General features: G+C 35.8%; 1 protein-coding gene across 1 annotated transcript in view; it reads left to right on the top strand.

Annotated features, from left to right (window-relative positions):
* Nucleotides 1-226: 226 nt before the first annotated feature.
* DCDC1 (doublecortin domain containing 1) overlaps nucleotides 227-18,288 on the top strand; it is a gene marked incomplete at both ends in the record, with an annotated part of 459,856 nt that continues 441,794 nt past the window's right edge. Inside the window, 4 exons of the mRNA XM_080690535.1 lie at nucleotides 227-378; nucleotides 15,623-15,892; nucleotides 17,150-17,306; nucleotides 17,790-17,952. Of these exons, the coding sequence (XP_080546661.1) occupies nucleotides 227-378; nucleotides 15,623-15,892; nucleotides 17,150-17,306; nucleotides 17,790-17,952 (742 nt within the window). The remainder of the gene's footprint in view (nucleotides 379-15,622; nucleotides 15,893-17,149; nucleotides 17,307-17,789; nucleotides 17,953-18,288) is intronic.

Raw genomic sequence — 18,288 nt, 5'->3', positions numbered from 1 at the left:
GTCTTTTCTTTTTAAAGAGGATTATACCATATAGACTTAGATTCATATTTTTCTTCCTTGAGGTTCCCATCACTGTTAATTCCTAATGGAATTTCATACTTAGTAATTGATGTATGGTCTAGAACATGATGACAAGTAAATTGTTATTAATGCTTACCCTTAATTTGAAATTCAAGAGGATTTTACATTTTAAATTAAATGACGTTCTTCATTATGCATAGCTGCAATGGCAAAAATAGGAGAACACAGAGAAGCCGTATCTCAGTCTTCTTCATCCCCGCTGACTAAAGCAATGGAGCAGCAAAGCAACCTTGCAGGCACCTGGAATGGAAATACTGTGGACCCAACTCACACATATATTTTGAATGATTTACCAAGGTAAGAATATAACTTCTGGGCTGCCGCAATGACACACACCTGTAATCCCAGTACTTGGAAGACTGAGACAGGGATTGCAGGTTTGTGGCCAGCCTCAGCAATTTAGCAAGACTCTGTTTCAAAATAAAATAAATAAGGCTGGAGCTAAAGTTCAGAAGTAGAACACCCCTGAGTTCAATCCCCAGTATCAACAACAACAATAACAACAACAACAATAATCATTTCAGCAGCTTAAACTAAATTCTAAAGGGGTGAATGTGCTTATACAAAGTTGTCTATGTATTTGTTGTTGTTGTTTGGTGGAGGTGATGATAACTTGGAGATGTGATGAGCTGTGAATGTTGTTGCCTGGGTGGTAGTCCTCAGTTTATTCTACTTTATGGAGGGGAAAAGGACAAATGATGCAATAGATATGAATTATACCTTGAGCCTGACTTGAACATAATAATAATAATAATAATAATAATAATAATAATAATAAATGGCAATAGTGACTGTTATTATATGCTGTGTGCCAACATGATGCGTAGCCCATAACCTACATTTCATCAATTTTGTTCTCAAAACAACTCTGGGAGGAGAATAGACAGACTGTATTATAAACATCTCTATTTTATCAGTAAGGAAATAAAGACATAGAGAATTAATTGACTAAACCTAGTAAGTAGAGAAGATGTGGTTTGAATCCAAATGGATTTAACTTCACAGCATTTACCAGAATTATAAAGCAGAAGAGACAAGGATATTTTCCTCCTATGGGCATATTTTTTATGTTAGAAAAAAGTGAAAAAATACTTTCGCTCTAACATGTTATCTGTAAAATGCTGAAAAACTACTGGCTGGCTGAATGTTCCCTATTCTTTAGTCTTTATGTTAAATAGAAAACTGAGACCATATGAGAAGACCAAAAGTTATTAATAAAAAGAGATTATTATATTAATCTCCTTATAGAAAGGCTAGGTCATATTTATTTCTTGTAACAACTTTGTTTAATTTTTGGTGTCACTGGGCTGAGATAAAAGTAAAACCTTAACTTTTAGAGAATCTTAGTTTTATGCCTTTAAACCTCTGATCTTTAAGTTCGTATTAGTGGTGTTATGGCATCTTTCATACAACACATTTGGTATATGGCTATATTACTTTTAAAAAATGGTAGCCTAAGCCGGGCATGGTAGCACAAGTTTATATTCCTAGTGCTTGTGAGGCTGAGACAGGTAGATTACAGTTTGTAGCCAGCCTCAGTAACTTGGGGAGGTCCTCCACAACTTAGTGAGATCTTGTTTCTAGATAAAAAACAAAACAAAACAAAACAAAAAAACAGGGCTGAGTAGAATACATAAAATAGCTCAGAGGTAGAATGCCCCGGTTCAATTCCCAGTAACCCTACTGCCCCACAGAAGATTCTGAGAATTATATTGTAGAAACATAAGTTTCTCAAGATAATGATAAAAAATCCTAAATAGGATTTTAAATATTCCTTTACAGAAAGGTCAATTTTAATGTAATACTTATTCACACATATTTCTATTGCTTTTATAATTTCCTCCACATTTTCACTTCAGACTTATTATTTACCTTTCATCCCAATTATTTTTTTGTGCAATTTTAACTATTTTTTTTATGACATTGCTAAGTGTGCTTTTATTTATTCGGTTTGTTTTCCTTTTTTTTTTCTTCTCTTTTCTTTGATTTTGAGTCTCTCACTGGCTTTATTTGTCATTTTTATTATGTCAGTCTTTCTTTTCATGTGACACTTTCTTACTGCCTGTTTATACAGCTTTCTTTAAATTTCAACCTGCTTCTTTTCTGTCACTGTTGCCTGTTACCATCAACTTTGATTAGGATATACCTAGAACAGAAAGTTGGAGATAATGCCAAGAGGTCTTTCACCTTTGTTAGAAAGAAAATGATGAGTTTTGACCTGAAAGCGATCAAGTTCAAAAAGGCTAATGGTAATCTAAGATTTGTCGGTATTAATACAATTATCAGAGAGAGGTAATTTTCTCTATGAGTAAAGACATTTTCCCCGTGATTGAGGTTAAAACTTCTCTTGTCTCATTCTTGTTTTTTGGGTTTTTTTTTGACACCTTTCTCCCACCATCTTTGTGGTCTTTTCATGAGAAATAGTCATTAAATATAGTTAATTTGTTTTTTCCTTTATATCATAGAAGCTGTGCCTTTCTTCATTTCTTCATTAATTAATACATTGTGCTTTTTTACAAAATATGCCTACATATGTGTTAAATCCATTCGTAGTAGCATACAGTGACCGGTCACTTTATTTTCGTGTTCTTTTCTGAGGCTATCAATTTCACTTTTATTGTTTTGTGGTCATGTGATCCACTCTTCTTTCTCCTTCTTGTATTCTTTCAGTGCTTTTCTTCTGCTGTCACTCCATCTACATTTGCTTGTAACAGAGCAAAAACTGCTGTGCCGGAATCCATTCCCACAAGGACACTAACATTCATAGTGTAAATGTGGTCTGAGCCTTGCTTTTCTGACTTGACCTTCAGAGGTCAAACCACTGGAAAAGTCCCTCATCATCCCGTGGCTACTTCCAGGAAAGCTGAACAACAGAAAACATTTAATACCCAGCTGTATGTAGTCTGACATATTCCCTGATGACCCAGAATAGGGCATCAGCCTTTGTGATGTTGATGCCAAAAATCGATTAATTATCAGTAACAGGTAACCAGAGACGTTTCAACATATTCATAGAAGACACCCCTGAATGCTGTAATGGAACATTTTCAAAGTGCGGTTGCATTTTAAAATAGTTCAAATAATGTTATGTCCATATATGAACGTATCACTACCAATCTTGTTAACATGCATGAGGAGGTGGAAGGAGTAGGGTGGATTCTAGAGGGAATCCCACTAAGTGTATATTATATGCATGTATATTTGTATCACTTTGAACCTCACTGTGATGATAATTACAATATACCAATAAAAATAGGTATCACTAAAACAATTAAGAAAATGTTGTAAGCAAAATTTCTTTCTAAAGCCGGGCGTGGTGCTGCACGCTTGTAATCCCAGCATGCGGGAGGCTGAGACTGGAGGATCCTGGTTCATGGACAGCCTCAGCTATTTAGTGAGGCCCTCTGCAACTCAGTGAGACCCTGTTTCAAAATAAAGGATAAAAGCCAGGCATGTTGGCGCATGCTTGTAATCCCCGCGCTTGGGAGGCGGAGACAGGAGGATCGCGCAGGTTCAAAGCCAGCCGCTCTGGCTTAAGACACCCTGTTTCTAAATTTAAAAAAGTATAAAATAGGTCTGGGAGTGTAGCCCGGAGGAAGAAGGGCTTCCAGGAACCCCAGTACCACCAAATCAAAACAAAACAAACAAACAAAAAACAAAATAAAGGATAAAAAATAGGGAAGGGGATGTAGGTCAGAGGTCAAAAGTCTCTGGGTTCCATCCCCAGACCCACAAAAAAAAAAAATTCTTTTTATCTCATGTATAAATATTTTGTTTTAATTTTTTTAGCAGATAATCACCTAAGGAATGTAATTTCAGGTTTTTTTTTTTTTTTTTTTTTTTTGTAATGGAAAGCTGTAGTATGTCTTATCCTACTGGCAGCTCAATGTATTACCAACTCTTAACTTTTCCCTGAGGAGACAAATTACTCTTAGTACACATAATGAGTACTTAAATTAGTATTTTTAAAATGAGCAACAATTTTTTGTTTTATATTATGGAGGCTGATTTTTCAGCAAATAAACTTTCTTTCAAGGCTATTAATAGCACCTAATCTACTCAGTCACATTTTTGTGTCATTTTACTTATCTTTGGTATTTTTTTTTTTTCTGGTACTGGGGATGGAACCCAGGGGCCTTCTACTTCTGAGCTACACCCCCAGCTTTATTTTTAATTATTTTTTCCCTTTTTTTTTTTTTTTTTTTTTTTGGTGGTACTGGGGTTCCTGGAAACCCTTTTATCTCTGGGCTATACTCCCAGACCCAGTTTTATATTTTATTTGGAAACAGGGTCTCTTAAACCAGAGGCTGGCTTCCAACCTGCTGGATCCTCCTGTCTCCAAGCCCGGGGATTACAAACCTGCACCACCACGCCTGCCTGGCCTTTATTCTTTATTTTAAAACAGGGTTGCACTGAGTTGCAAAGAGTTGCATTGAGTTGCAAAAGACCTCACTAAGTAGCTGAACCCGGATCCTCCTGTCTCAGCCTCCCAAATGCTGGGATTACATGCATGTACCACTATCCCTAGCTTATCTTGGGTATTTTAATTGGAATGAATCTTAGACCCTTAGCAAATATAAACATTTGGATAAATCACCTTTTCTAAAGATAGTTTAAACATAGTGACCTCATTCAGAGATGAGCTGCTGATTCCTGCTGAGGAATGAGTGCCAGAAGGAGAGATGGGCAGCAGTAGATGTGAAGCCAGGTAACACTTTCATTGCTTCCCAACAAGTGGATCTTTCCTTGGTCATGTAATTTTCTTAGATTTCTCCTTCAAGCCTTTTAAAACCATCTCTACAAAACTAAACAGTATGTTGTTTCCTTTTAAATTAATAAAAGGCTAAATCATTACTTCCTTTTTAAAATATATATTTCTTCTAGAAATGTTTAAAATATTATAACCTCTCCCAATTTTAGATTTAATGATATGCCAATTTTAATTTCTTTGTGCTTTTGTACACACAAAAATATTTTTTTTCTTTTAGGTGGAGTGATTATTCCACTGTGCCTATATTCACAAAGTCTTCTCATTTAGAATGTCCTTCTGTAAAATCAAACCACTGTAACTTAACAAGCATTAAGTGACTCTCTTCTACTTGGCATAAATATAGTTTAAATATGACATATCAATTGTTATAGTTTTTTGCTGTACTGGGGATGGAGTCCAGGGGCATTCTACCTCTGAGCTACACCCCCGCCCTACTTTTTATTCTTTATTTTGAATCAGGGTCTCACTGAGTTGCAAAGGGCCTCACTAAGTAGCTGAGGGTCAGTGAACCACAATCCTCCTGTCTCAGCCTCCCAAATGCTTGGATTACAAACGTGGGCCACCATACCCAGATCATAAGTTATTATTCAGTCATTGAGTTATAAAACAAAACAACCTGCAATTGCTCTACAATCAGAAGACATTCACCAACATTTGAAGGCTACATTAAAATTATATATTTTTTATGTTAGAAACAAAATGTATGTGCATTTGTTCACTTTTATTGTCACTTTTTCATTTTGTATAATGTATAAGTCACATTTCATCAGAAATTGTAGAAAGTTATGTGTATCCTTGGAGGTTAATTGTTTAAGCAAGTAGAGGAAAGGGCAGTGTAAAGTTTAATGAAATCTTCGTGCTTTCTACACACCTGAAGTTTTATAAAATATTGCATTCATCAGACATAGGCGAGGTTATTTATTATATTGTTTGTAACTCATGGTCATTTTATTTTGTGTTTATAGTTTCTTATATGTGTATATTCCAATTAGAGAGTTTAATTGCCATTAAAGTGATGATAGGATAAAGATAAGTTTTACAAGTGATAATATTTAAAAAATCTCTTTAGGAAGGTTTAAATGCCATTAGAATATAAAGCGAGAAATATATGCTCGTCAAATATACAGTATAAATAAATAATTTAGATGAAAATGGTTGACTACATTTAACAAAGAGTCTACCAAATAATGAAGGGCTAAAGAGTGGTTGTTAGATTTGATGTACTTCATTGTATATTGTAAGTAATTGCTATCCGTAAAAATTCTATGGCTTCTGTATAAGAAAAAGAGACATTTTGACAGGCAACACTAGTATGAAGTGACAGCAAGTACAAATCCTTGGCAACTGTCATTATCCTGCTGTTGACTTCACATCCAAACTATGTGATAACTTAGACCTGCATGTTTGTTATTGAGCCATAGTCTAAGTAGCCACCCTTCTTATTTCTGAATAGAATTATTAGCCACATGCAGACTCCTGCCAAAGAAATCTAAATTTACCAAGGATGCTTTGTGTTTCAGAAAGAAAGGAAGAAATAGAAACTCCATGTCATTTTATTCTTATACTGAAATTTCTGGTGAAATGTGTTTGATTAAGGAAAAGTTGCATTTTTATAAGATAATAGAGTGGTTTATATTTTATCCCATTATGAAATTAATTCAATATTATCAAATATTTTTATGAACTAAAAATCAATCAAATGTGTTTATATTAACTATATTATATTATTAACTATATTATATGAATGTTCATTATATTTAGTGTAATGTTTTGCATAGGTAGTAGAAAGCTGATTATATAAATTAGACTACTATCAGTGGAAAGCATCAGAAATCTCAACTGAGAGTAACTTTAAAAATGAGGAACATTCATGATATCATCTAAAAAGAACTTTAGAGAGAGAGTAATTCTAGGACTAAATGCAGAGTATTTCAGCAGTGTTATCAAAGAGACTGGCTCTTCGTATCTTTCCTTCAAACCAACCATAAACTATAATTCAGTAGCAACATAGCTGATATTTTTGGGAAATAAATACAAGAACATTTATATACAACTGAATTCCCCTCCCCTTAAAATATTAATCTTAAGGAGTACTTCTTCTTTTTTTTTTTTATGGGTCTGGGGATGGAACCCAGGGGCATTTGACCTCCGAGCTACACCCCCTGCCCTAATTTTTATTCTTTATTTTGAAACCGGGTCTCACTGAGTTGCAGAGGGCCTCACTAAGTAGCTGAGGCTGTTCCTGAACTGCGATCCTCCGGTCTCAGCCTCCCAAATGCTGGGGTTACAAGTGTGCGCCACCACACCTGGCTTAGGGAGTACTTATTCTAATAATATTGCCACTTCTTAAAGTGATTTACCATCAGAAACTGGGCACATTACTTTTTATATTGTCAGTATTGAATAATGACAAAATTTAATCTTTAGTAATTTTATTTGAGCTTTCCAGAAAATAAAATATCTAGATCTCCATTTGGTATAAGAAGTAAACAATAAAAACTGGGTAATTGTATAGGTAATGTGGAAGGCAGAATTTTAATATGGTTCCCAAGATTCCTACCAATTGGTACACATGCCCCATATAATTTACTCTACTTTAGTGTAGGTAGGACCTGTAACTATAATGAGATCACTGGCATGATTACATTATGAAGAAAAAGAAGAAGGAGTTTTGCAGATATATTTAAGGTACATAATCAGTTATCTTTAAGTTCACCAACAGGGAGATTCTCTTGGTCTGACCTAATCAGATAAGCCATTAAATAAGAGAGATTATAGAAGTCAGGAAGATAAACTACTGTTGGCCTAAAAAAAAAAAAAGATGATAAAACTCACCAAATGCTGTGTACATGTATGTCACTATAGCTGTGAACTACATTATGATGTGAGACTTTAATTTAGCACCAAGAGAAGTAATTTTTTTTTTAAAGGACGATAGTCACAACAAGTTCTATAATAGATAGGAACTAAACTCTGGCAACAATCTGAATGAGCTTGGAAGAGGATCCTGAACATCAGATGGGATTGCAGTCCTCACTAACACCTTCATTTTGGCCTAGTGAGATCCTAAACTTTATGAAGTGGACTCAGATAATCTGCATGAATAATTTGGACCCATAGTAGTAGTATGATAGTTAATAGGTGATATTTTAAGCCATGAAAACTAACCTAATTGGAGAAATAAATAGTAGGAAGATAGGTAGATAGATTATTTTTTAAAAAGGAGGTGTATTTATAAAGTAATGCTATTGATATTATTGTATTTATCCAATGCTTTTGAATTTACATTGCAGGCTTAAAAAAAATGCTTCTGAGCCAGGTGTGGGGTACATGCTTGTAATTCCAGTAACTGGAAAGCTGAGATAAGAGGATCATAGAGTTGAGGACAGCCTCAGCAACTTAGCAAGACCCTGTTTCAAAACAAAAATTAAAAAAGGGCTTGGGGGTATAGCTTGGAGGTAGGTTCTATCTCTTGTATACAAAAAAGCTCTGTACCATTGTAGATATTATAAATACAATCATGAGTTGGAATATTTGACAGAAAACTAAAGACTATTTTATTGATAGAAAATAATTAATGACATGTAGTGATTATAGCTATTAATTTGCCAGACGAGTCATGGATGCCTAGGGCATGCATGCATTTCTGTAACTGAGGGCAACATAGAAATTTGAAGAACTACTGAAAGTCTATTTATATGTAAGGTATTTATAGATATAATAAAATGCTATAGTAGAGATATACTAGACATTCAGAACAAGGTGATAAGACTGACAGAAATGTTAGAAAGAAAGTCTGTGTTATAAAATTATTAATTAATTAATTATTTTTGGTACTAGAGATTGAACTCAGTGATATACTACTTCTGAAATACACCCCACTCCTATTTTTTATTTTTATTTTGAAACAGTATCTCACTAGTTTGATGAAAGTCTCACTACTTGCTGAGACTATCCTCAAACCTGAGATCTTCCTGGCTCAGCCTTCCAAGTATTAGTATTATAGGCATGTGCCACCATGCCCAGTATATGTTTTAAAATTATAAAATTAGCCTGGCTTTCAAAATGTCATAAAAAGTAGGTAAGAGAAAGGTGAGATTTCTTTCTTTCTTTTTTTTTTTTAAGGACAAAAAGACCGTTTCCTAGGATAATTGGTCTAGAAATTCAGTCTACCTGTTCTTGGAGTCTACAGATGAGCCAATAAATAAAACTGTCCATGGTGCTAAACTAAATTAAAATTTCATTTTGTGAGAACTACTACTTAGTGAACTTTATAAAAGAAAGCTGTAACAAAATATAGATCTTTAAAGAAATTTGTAAAATTTATATAATTAATATTTCACAAGAAGAACAATGAGGATACATTGCAAAATCTCAAGCCCAAGCAAGGTAGAATTTTGGATTTGAGCTCCCTGCATAAAATCAGGAGCCATGAAAGACAGATACCTTACTCAATTAAAAGGAATGAAGGAGCCGGGCATGGTGGCACATGCCTGTAATCCCAGCATTTGGGAGGCTGAGACCGGGAGGATTGCAGTTCTCCGACAGCCTCAGCTACTTAGTGAGGCCCTCTGCAACTCAGTGAGACCCGGTTTCAAAATAAAGAATAAAAAATAGGGCAGGGGGTGTAGCTCGGAGGTCGAATGCCCCTGGGTTTCATCCCCATACTGCAAAAAAAAAAAAAAAAAAAAAAAAAAGGATAAAGGAAGTATTGTTTATAAGCTCAAGGAAGAGTAATGAATGGACATAATGTGTTCTAAAGGTTATTGTCTAGAAAGTTAGTAATTAGTAAGTTGTGATTAGCAATTTATATTTAACTTTAGTAAGATAAGGATTTACGTAATAGTAGCTAGTGTAACCAGTAAAAATAAATTTAGCCGGGCATGGTGGCACTTGCTTGTAATCCCCGCGCTTGGGAGGCAGAGACAGGAGGATCACACAGTTTCGAAGCCAGCCCGCGCGCTGGCTTAGGAGACCCTGTTTTAAAATAAAAATGTAAAAAAGGTCTGGGAGTGTAGCCAGGAGGTAGAAGGGCTTCCAGGAACCCCAGTACCACCAATAAATAAATAAATAAATAAATAAATAAATAAATAAAGTGTAATATACAGACTAATGGAGATAAAATGATGAAATTTTTGAATTAATCTAACAGAATAAAAGAAAGGAATGAAAAGAGACAGAACAGATAGGAAAAATATAAAATGATTAGTAGTAATATTAATTAGGGTTCTCTAAAGAAAAAAACAATAGGTTATCACACACACACACACACACACACACACACACACACACACACACAGGCTCTTGTTTACCTGATTATGGAAGCTGAGAGACCCCATGATTTGCCATCTGCTAGTTGGAGGCCCAAGAAAGCCAGGGACATTATTTGAAGACCTGGGAGCCACAGGGTTGATGGAGTGGCTTTCAGTCTGAGTCTGAAAGCCTGAGAATCAGAAGTGCTCAAGATGGGAGGACACTGATGTCCCCACTAAGGCAGTCAAGCAGGAGGAAGGGAGAATCTAACTTTCCTCTGCCCTTTTTTTTTTCCAGGCCTGGGGACGGAACGCAGGGACATTCAATCTCAAGCTACACCCCCTGCCTTATTTTTTCTTCTTTATTTTGAAACAGGGTCTCACTACATTGTGGAGGGCCTCACTAAGTAGCTGAGGATCAGAAACTGAGATCCTCTAGTCTCAGCCTCCTGAATGCTGGGATTACAAGCGTGTGCCACCATGCCAGGCTTCCTCTGCCTTTTTTATTTATTCAGGCCCTCAACAGATTGGATGATGCCCACCTGCATAGGAGAGATCTATTTGCATTGCTTGTTTAACCAAATACTGATATCTCCTGGAAACACCCTCACAGATAGACCAGAAATAATGGTTCCTCAGATATCTGAGCATCCCATGGCTTAGTCAACTTGATACATAAAATCAATCATTGCAGTAGTATTATAGATATAAGCTCAGTTATATCAGTATATACATAATATAGTCTACATTTTCCAAGAAAAAAAGTCCTATTGAAAAGGATAACTGTGTGTGTGTGTGTGTGTGTGTGTGTGTGGTGTATATATATATATATATATATATATATATATATTACATGTAAATAGGCTTAATTATCTAATTAAAAGACAAAAACTATGCAAGGTGAACTATGATGTGTTTTTCAGGCACATATATGTCTCAGACATATATATATATATATATATATATATATATATATATATATATATGTATGTATTGTGTATGTGTTTGTGTGTAGGTAAAGAGAAGTTCATTTTAGTAAATCTAATTGTCTTAGAGTTTCTGGTTTTTTTTTTGTTTTCTGTGGGTTTTTTTTTTTTGTGGTACTGGGTTTCTTGGAAGCCCTTCTACCTCCGGGCTACACTCCCAGACCTATTTTTACATTTTTATTTGGAAACAGGGTCTTCAGGGATTAGATGACTTAGTATATTACAGGGTTGGCATCTGTCTCTTTTTACCAACCTGTACTGTTCTGGCTTCCCAGGTGCTGGAATGTGTGGGAATACTCCAAGGACCCACTTTAGGCCGGGGCCTCCTTGCTTCTATGATGGGCACTGGCAGCAGTGAGGTAGTGAGGAGAGGGAGACAGCTGAAGCCACCACAACCTTCACCAACCAAGTTTTATAGGGACTTAATGAGGAACTTTCAGAAAATTGAAATATACCACACTGTGGACTCTTGGAAATAAATGGAAGATTTTGAAGGGAGAATAAAATCCTGTATGTATTCATGCTGGCAGTTTTTTGGCTTAAAATTCTTCACCTTTAAGATTGACATCAAGAAGGACATCAGACCTTTCAACCCACAACCCTTTGGGCCAACATTAACAACAGAGTATTGAGCCAGGTGATTTAAAACTGGGTCTACAATTGCAGTAATATATTTGTATGTGTGTGCATGCGTGTGTGCGTGCGTGCGTGCGTGTGTGTGTGTGTGTGTGTGTGTGTGTGTGTGTGTTCTGAGCTACACCCCCAGCCTTTTTTTTTTTTTTTTTTTTTTTGGTGGTACTGGGGTTCCTGGAAGCCCTTCTACCTCCGGGCTACACTCCCAGACCTAGTTTTACATTTTCATTTGGAAACAGGGTCTCCTAAGCCAGCGCGCGCGGCTGGCTTCGAACCTGCACGATCCTCTTGTCTCTGCCTCCCAAGCGCGGGGATTACAAGCGTGCGCCACCACGCCCGGCACAACCCCAGCCATTTTATTTGCTTGTTTTGAAACAGAGTCTCGCAAAGTTTCTGAGAGTCTTGCTCAATTGCCAAGGCTGGCCTTGAACCTGCAACCCTCCTTTCTTAGCCTCCCAAGAACTGGGATTAAAGGCATGTGCCACCATGCCCAGATAGTACTACACTCTTATGTTCATCTGTGACTAAAAATAAATTATTAGTAGTAAAATGAATGACATACCTACCTGTAAAATCAATTTCTACTAAAGAGGAAAGAAAGGAGAAGAAAGAAGGAGGGCGAGGAGGAAGAGGATTTGAGCATGTTTAAGAACTACTGCAAACCTGTCATCAACATTGACAAAATGAGTCAAAGTTGAAGACTATGTAAATAGTGGCCCAATAATTATTTTTAACATGGAAAAATCATTTATTTTACTCTTTTTATATATGAATAACTTGAGAAAAGAAGACCATAAATTAAAATGTAATTGAACTGTATATTTTAATTATTTTACCATTGACCTGGTAATTCTTATACAAGTTATCATCCTGACCCTACATGTGAAGTTGTAAAGGAGTGTGTGTGTGTGTGTGTGTGTGTGTGTGTGTGTGTGTCTGTGTGTCTGTCTGTCTCACTGTGGATTGAACCTACGGGCATTCTACTTTTGAGCTATACCCCAGCTCTATTTTTTATTCTTATTTTGAAACAGAATCTCACTAAGTTAATGAGAGTCTCACTACTTGCTGAAGCTGTCCTCGAAACTCTGATCCTCCTGTCTCAACCTCCCAAGTACTGGAATTACAAGGGTGAACCACCACACCTGGCAGGAAGAATGTTGATAGAGAATTTTCCCAAATGATGCAAGTACTATTATTACACGGCAGGAGGAAGATATGCTAAGCAGACAAAAACAATAAACTCTACATCATTAGGTAGAGGAAGGCAAAAATATTATATTTTAGTAAAATCTGTAAAGACCATATAGCAACATGAAAATAGTTATGAAACAATGTTAAGTAAAAAGGCAAAGTATAGAACTGAAGATGTAGCACAGTTAACACTTTGGAATATGACCGAATAACTTTTACTTTGTGGCAGTAGAATAATGGATTATATTAAAATTATTAATGCTTATTAAAATATCTGGCAACAAATTACATCCACAAAACAGATACCCCATTCTGCTTTTAAGTAGGAAATTTCATTTTTATATGAGAATTTGCTCTTTAAGTAACTTTTTTTGGGGTGGCGGGGGGAGAACTAAAAACTGTCTTTGAAAACTATGAATCTTTCCCCTGGCCGTTTACTTCTCCTGCTCCAAGGTGTAGAGCTTGGTGAGCATTTCAGTTCCATTACTGTTGCTGCAGAAACACAGCCAGTATGACATGTCTGCTCATACTACCGCTCACCACTGCCATCAAAACCAAAGGGTTCTGAACAGAGGTCCCACCATTGCCAGAGCCATGAGCCTTTCAACGTGTTGTATGCCACAGTCTCGAACCCGAGTGGATCCCAGAGTAGAGGGAAGACCACTCCTCTCCCAAATATCATCCTCCGTTCAGGGCAGCATAGGCTAGAGATAGGTGATGACGACAACAACAAAATCCAACTGCTTGGGCCCCGGAAGACCCCGTTGGCATTGGCACACTCACGCATTCGCTTGCTATTCTCTCTCCTTCTCGGTCTCTCTCATCCATCCTCCTCTCCCACCCCATTTTCTCTATGATATGTGACTACCTTTCATTGGTTCACAGGAAATAATTGAACATTTTTCACAGTTGTCAACATAGAGAAGGCAGATCAGAAGAAGTCACTGTGATTATAATGATATTTGTGGATGTGAAAAATTAGGCAGAGGGTTGTCCTTGCTGAATTTTTGACACTAAACATGTTAATTTATAATTGAATGTGTGTATGGGGTATTATGTACGAAAAAATATTGAGGGACTAGTAAATGGAAAAGAGGCAAATTTGATTTGTTTAAAAACAGTCCCAATTACAGTGATACATGGAAGCTGATTATCGTCTATTCTGATAATCACACTGCTCAGTATTCACAGATGTGTTGAAGCTTGCTTCATTTTGTTATACCAGTCAGCTCTACATATTACATCTCCCTAGCTTGCTATTTACATATCATCAACAGTCATAAGGTCCTCTGTTCACACAGCATCATTCATATAAATGCTGTTATTTTTGTTTAAATGACAGGTGGGGTGACCAACTCTCCCAGTTTGAGGCTGAGGGAATTCCCAGAAGGTATGACTTTCAATGCCAGTACAGTTCTGAGCATATCAGGATAAGTCAGTCCTTCTCATATCAGGTCTGCCATGAAGCCTTTGCCAACTTTATTCCCATTTATGCTAAGATGGCCTTTAAAAGTGTTTTTGCATTTAAAGTTAATATATATCCATGGTTTCAAACATTTTTTTCAACATATATTCTCTTTTGGGGGATAGTTTGTAAATTTCTTGAGGGTAGAACCCATTTCTCTTTAGCTTCTGCGTTTTCTAATACTTAAAGTGAATATTCATTTAATAAAGTGAACCTAAGAATTTAAAAATCTTGCCAGGCGTGGTGGCCTATGCTTGTAATCCCAGTACTTGGGAGGTTGAGACAGGAGGATCCGGGTTCGTGGCCCTCTGCAATTTATGAGACCCTGTTTCAAAATAAAGAATTAAAAAAAATAGAGCTGGGGGTGTAGCTCAGAGGTAGAATCCTTCTGGCTTCAATCCCCAGCACCACACACACACATAAAAATCTTGCTTGCATTATTACACAGCTTTCCCCGCTCAAAGCAGTGAAGCTTAGTGGTTATAAAAGTAGGTTTTAGCCGGGTGTTGTGGTGCATGCTTGTAATCCCAGCATTCAGGAGGCAGAGACCGGAGGATCACGGTTTGAGGACAGCCTCAGCTACTTATTCATGCCCTTCACAACTCGGTGAGACCCTGTTTCAAAAATAAAAAGACTAAGGCAGGGCGTGGTGGCGCACGCTTGTAATCCCGGCGCGTGGGAGGTGGAGACAGGAAGATCGCGCAGGTTCGGAGCCAGCCGTGCTGGCTTAAGAGACCCTGTTTCCAAATAAAAATATAAAAAATAGGTGCCTGAGAGTGTAGCCCGGAGATAGAAGGGTTTCCAGGAACCCGAGTACCACCAAATAAATAAATAAATAAATAAATAAATAAATAAATAAATAATAAAAAGACTAGACAATAGTGCTGGGAGTGTAGCTTGGAGATACAGTGCCCCTGGGTTCCATCCCCAGTACCACAAAATTAAATAAATAAATAAATAAATAAATAAATGTTTTATTTAGGACAGGTGCAGTCCTCTTAATTGGTGATTATGTAACATTGTGAAAGTTCATTAATATCTGTGAGCCTCAATTCCATAAGTCTGTAAAATCGGAATAAAACGACTACCGACTTTTCAGGGATATTCTAAGCCTTAAACAAAATACTGGCTAAGCATGTAGTATATAACTAGCATATAACTCACAACTAGTTAGCACGTAGTAGTCGCTGATAAGTGTTTACAAATCAGTTCACTTTCTTTTGTCATAAACTCTTTCTTTCAGGGAGTTCAAGTCATCCCAAGAAAAAGCAGTTATTAAAACTACTGATGATTATTTGCAGCCTCAGTTTGGCCCTGACAGACTTCTGCATTCAGTGGGAATATCTGAAGGGTCAGAATTTCAAGATTGCTCTCCACATCAAACAGCATCAGATCATAGCCATGAGGAAATATCAAACTCAGATAGCTACAAATCAAACAGTAGAAACAATTCTTGTTTTATATCAGCATCCAAGAGAAACAGACCTGTCAGTGCTCCAGTGGGTCAAGCGAGGTAATCAAAGCTGCTTTCTGTTCTTTAAAACTGTGTGTTGAAGTGCTTTCCTTTGAGCAGAATTTATGGTGATTCAGTTGACTGTTTCAGACATTAAAAGACAGCATATCTCTGGGGTTTGTTTCTTTTTCATTTTTGTTTTTCCTTTGAAGGCGCCAGAGTAGAATGCTGCTAATTACACTGTGGAAAACACGAGATACACTTCAACCTCAGTAATCTAAAACTCTGGAAAGAATATTTGAAGCAAAACAAAATCAGACTAGGACCAGAAAATGTAGTTTTGTTTACAGGATATTTATTTATAAATAGAAATGTGTACTTTAGATAGTTAATATTTTGAAATGGAATCAAACTGGCATTAGCTTATTATAAAGCCATTTTGAATCTTTGTTTTCACATTTGATATTGTTATCATAAAGAGTTAACCTAAGAGTTCACAGACAGAAGAGAATGTTGGTAAAAACAAAAACAAAAATAAAAATAAGTAACTAATTTCTCATTATTTTTAGATGTTTGAATATGTGTATATATTGTGATTTTAATTTACCCACAGTTTTTATTTTTAAATATTGACATTGGCAATTACAAATTAACATGTTTGGAAAATTTTGAAGTAAAAAAGTTTTTAGTCAACTCCCATCTACTTTTGCCAAGAAAATAATAAAGATCAAAACTAGTCTTGACTGAAGATAAAACTTGGAAATACTAACTCTTATTGCCCCAAACAGTTTGAAATGAATGCAACACAATGAACTTTAGAATAAAGGTTTTATTTATAGCAATCTATTTAAATTTCACATTTAAAAATTAAACTTTAGAATAAAGGTTTTATTTATAGCAATCTATTTAAATTTCACATTTAAAAATTAACATTCATAAATATGAAAACTTGGAAAATTTTAGCCATTTATTATATCATGATATTAAAACCATATTACTCCTTTTTGCTGTAAGACTATAGCAGGCATCTAATTTTTCAGATATATAATACTAAAATGTTATAGAATTTCATAAGTAGAATTACAAAAATGATTTATTCATAGATATGCGTTTTACATAAGTAGTTTTTGCAAATTTATCCTTTTAAATGTTTTGGGTTACTTAATAATAATAATCTTGTTCTATATAAAGCTTTGTTGGGGGATACATTGGAACAATGTTTAGGGCTCGCATGTTTTAAAAGTTTAGAATAAAATCTATTTAAAAGTCCTCAGTAATTAACATGCACCAATTTTCATGCCTTTTTTTTTTTTTTAGAGTTTTAGAGTTTTCCTCTCTAAAATTTCAGTCAGCCCAGAATTGGCAAAGATCTTCTCAAAGATACAAACTTCAACCAAGAGTGATTAAAGTAACAGCTTACAAAAATGGATCTAGAACAGTCTTTGCCAAAGTCACGGCACCAACAATCACCTTGGTAACTAATGTTCCAAAATGTATTGTGCTTTATTTTTCCTTTCCTCTCTTTATAATATAAAAAAATGATGACTACAATACTTAGTGTGTTAAAGTTTTCTTTTTAGTAATCTGACCCTGTAAGTTGCTTATATGTGCACAGATCTCACAAGCATTTCACCCTTTCCTTTTTAAAAAACCAACATAAAATAGTATAGTCGTCAATGAGACAGATGAAATACAATGGCATACTTTGTGCAGTTATTAAGATGACAAATCACTTAAGGATTAATATTAGACAATACTTAGATATTCTAAGATCTGATTTACCTTTTATTTCCATATTTTCAAGTGCTAGAAAATAACTGAAGTATATTGGATGAGGTACTGAACATGGCAAATGACCCCACTGAGTTTTTGTTTTGATTGTTAGAACCTTGCGTTCCATGGAAATCTGTTCCTTTCCTTGTCGTAAATCATTGTCTCACCTCTCGTTTCCATCTAGCTGCTGGAGGAGTGCACCAACAAGCTGAATCTGAACATGGCTGCAAGACGAGTGTTCTTGGCAGACGGCAAGGAAGCCCTCGAACCTGAAGACATACCCCATGAAGCCGAGGTTTATGTTTCAAAGGGAGAGCCCTTTTTAGATCCATTCAAAAAAATTAAAGGTAAAAAGGAAAAGAAATACCCTATCCTCACACATGGTAAATTGCTTAAGGGGTGCAATTAAAAAATGATTTTCATCCTGTCTTTTTTGCATGGTTTAACAAAACTAATGTTTACGCATTTACAGCTCAGTAAGAGGATAATGTGCTTAATGAAAGAAAAATCCACTGACAGCCACGTTTATTGCCCTTCATTAGCATTGGTGCTTAATTTAATATAGATCTGAATAGACATTAGGGAGCCTGCAGGAGGTTAAATGGTGAAAATATAATAAATTAAATCAGAGATTATTGAATTTTCTGTTTAGTTTCTGTGACACTCAACAGACATAATTCATT

The sequence above is a fragment of the Muscardinus avellanarius genome, assembly GCF_963383645.1.
Source record: "Muscardinus avellanarius genome assembly, chromosome: 1".
In the NCBI taxonomy this organism is placed as follows: Eukaryota; Metazoa; Chordata; class Mammalia; order Rodentia; family Gliridae; genus Muscardinus; species Muscardinus avellanarius.
Note: the sequence above shows the minus strand (reverse complement) of the source record. Positions and strands in the feature narration are given on the sequence as shown.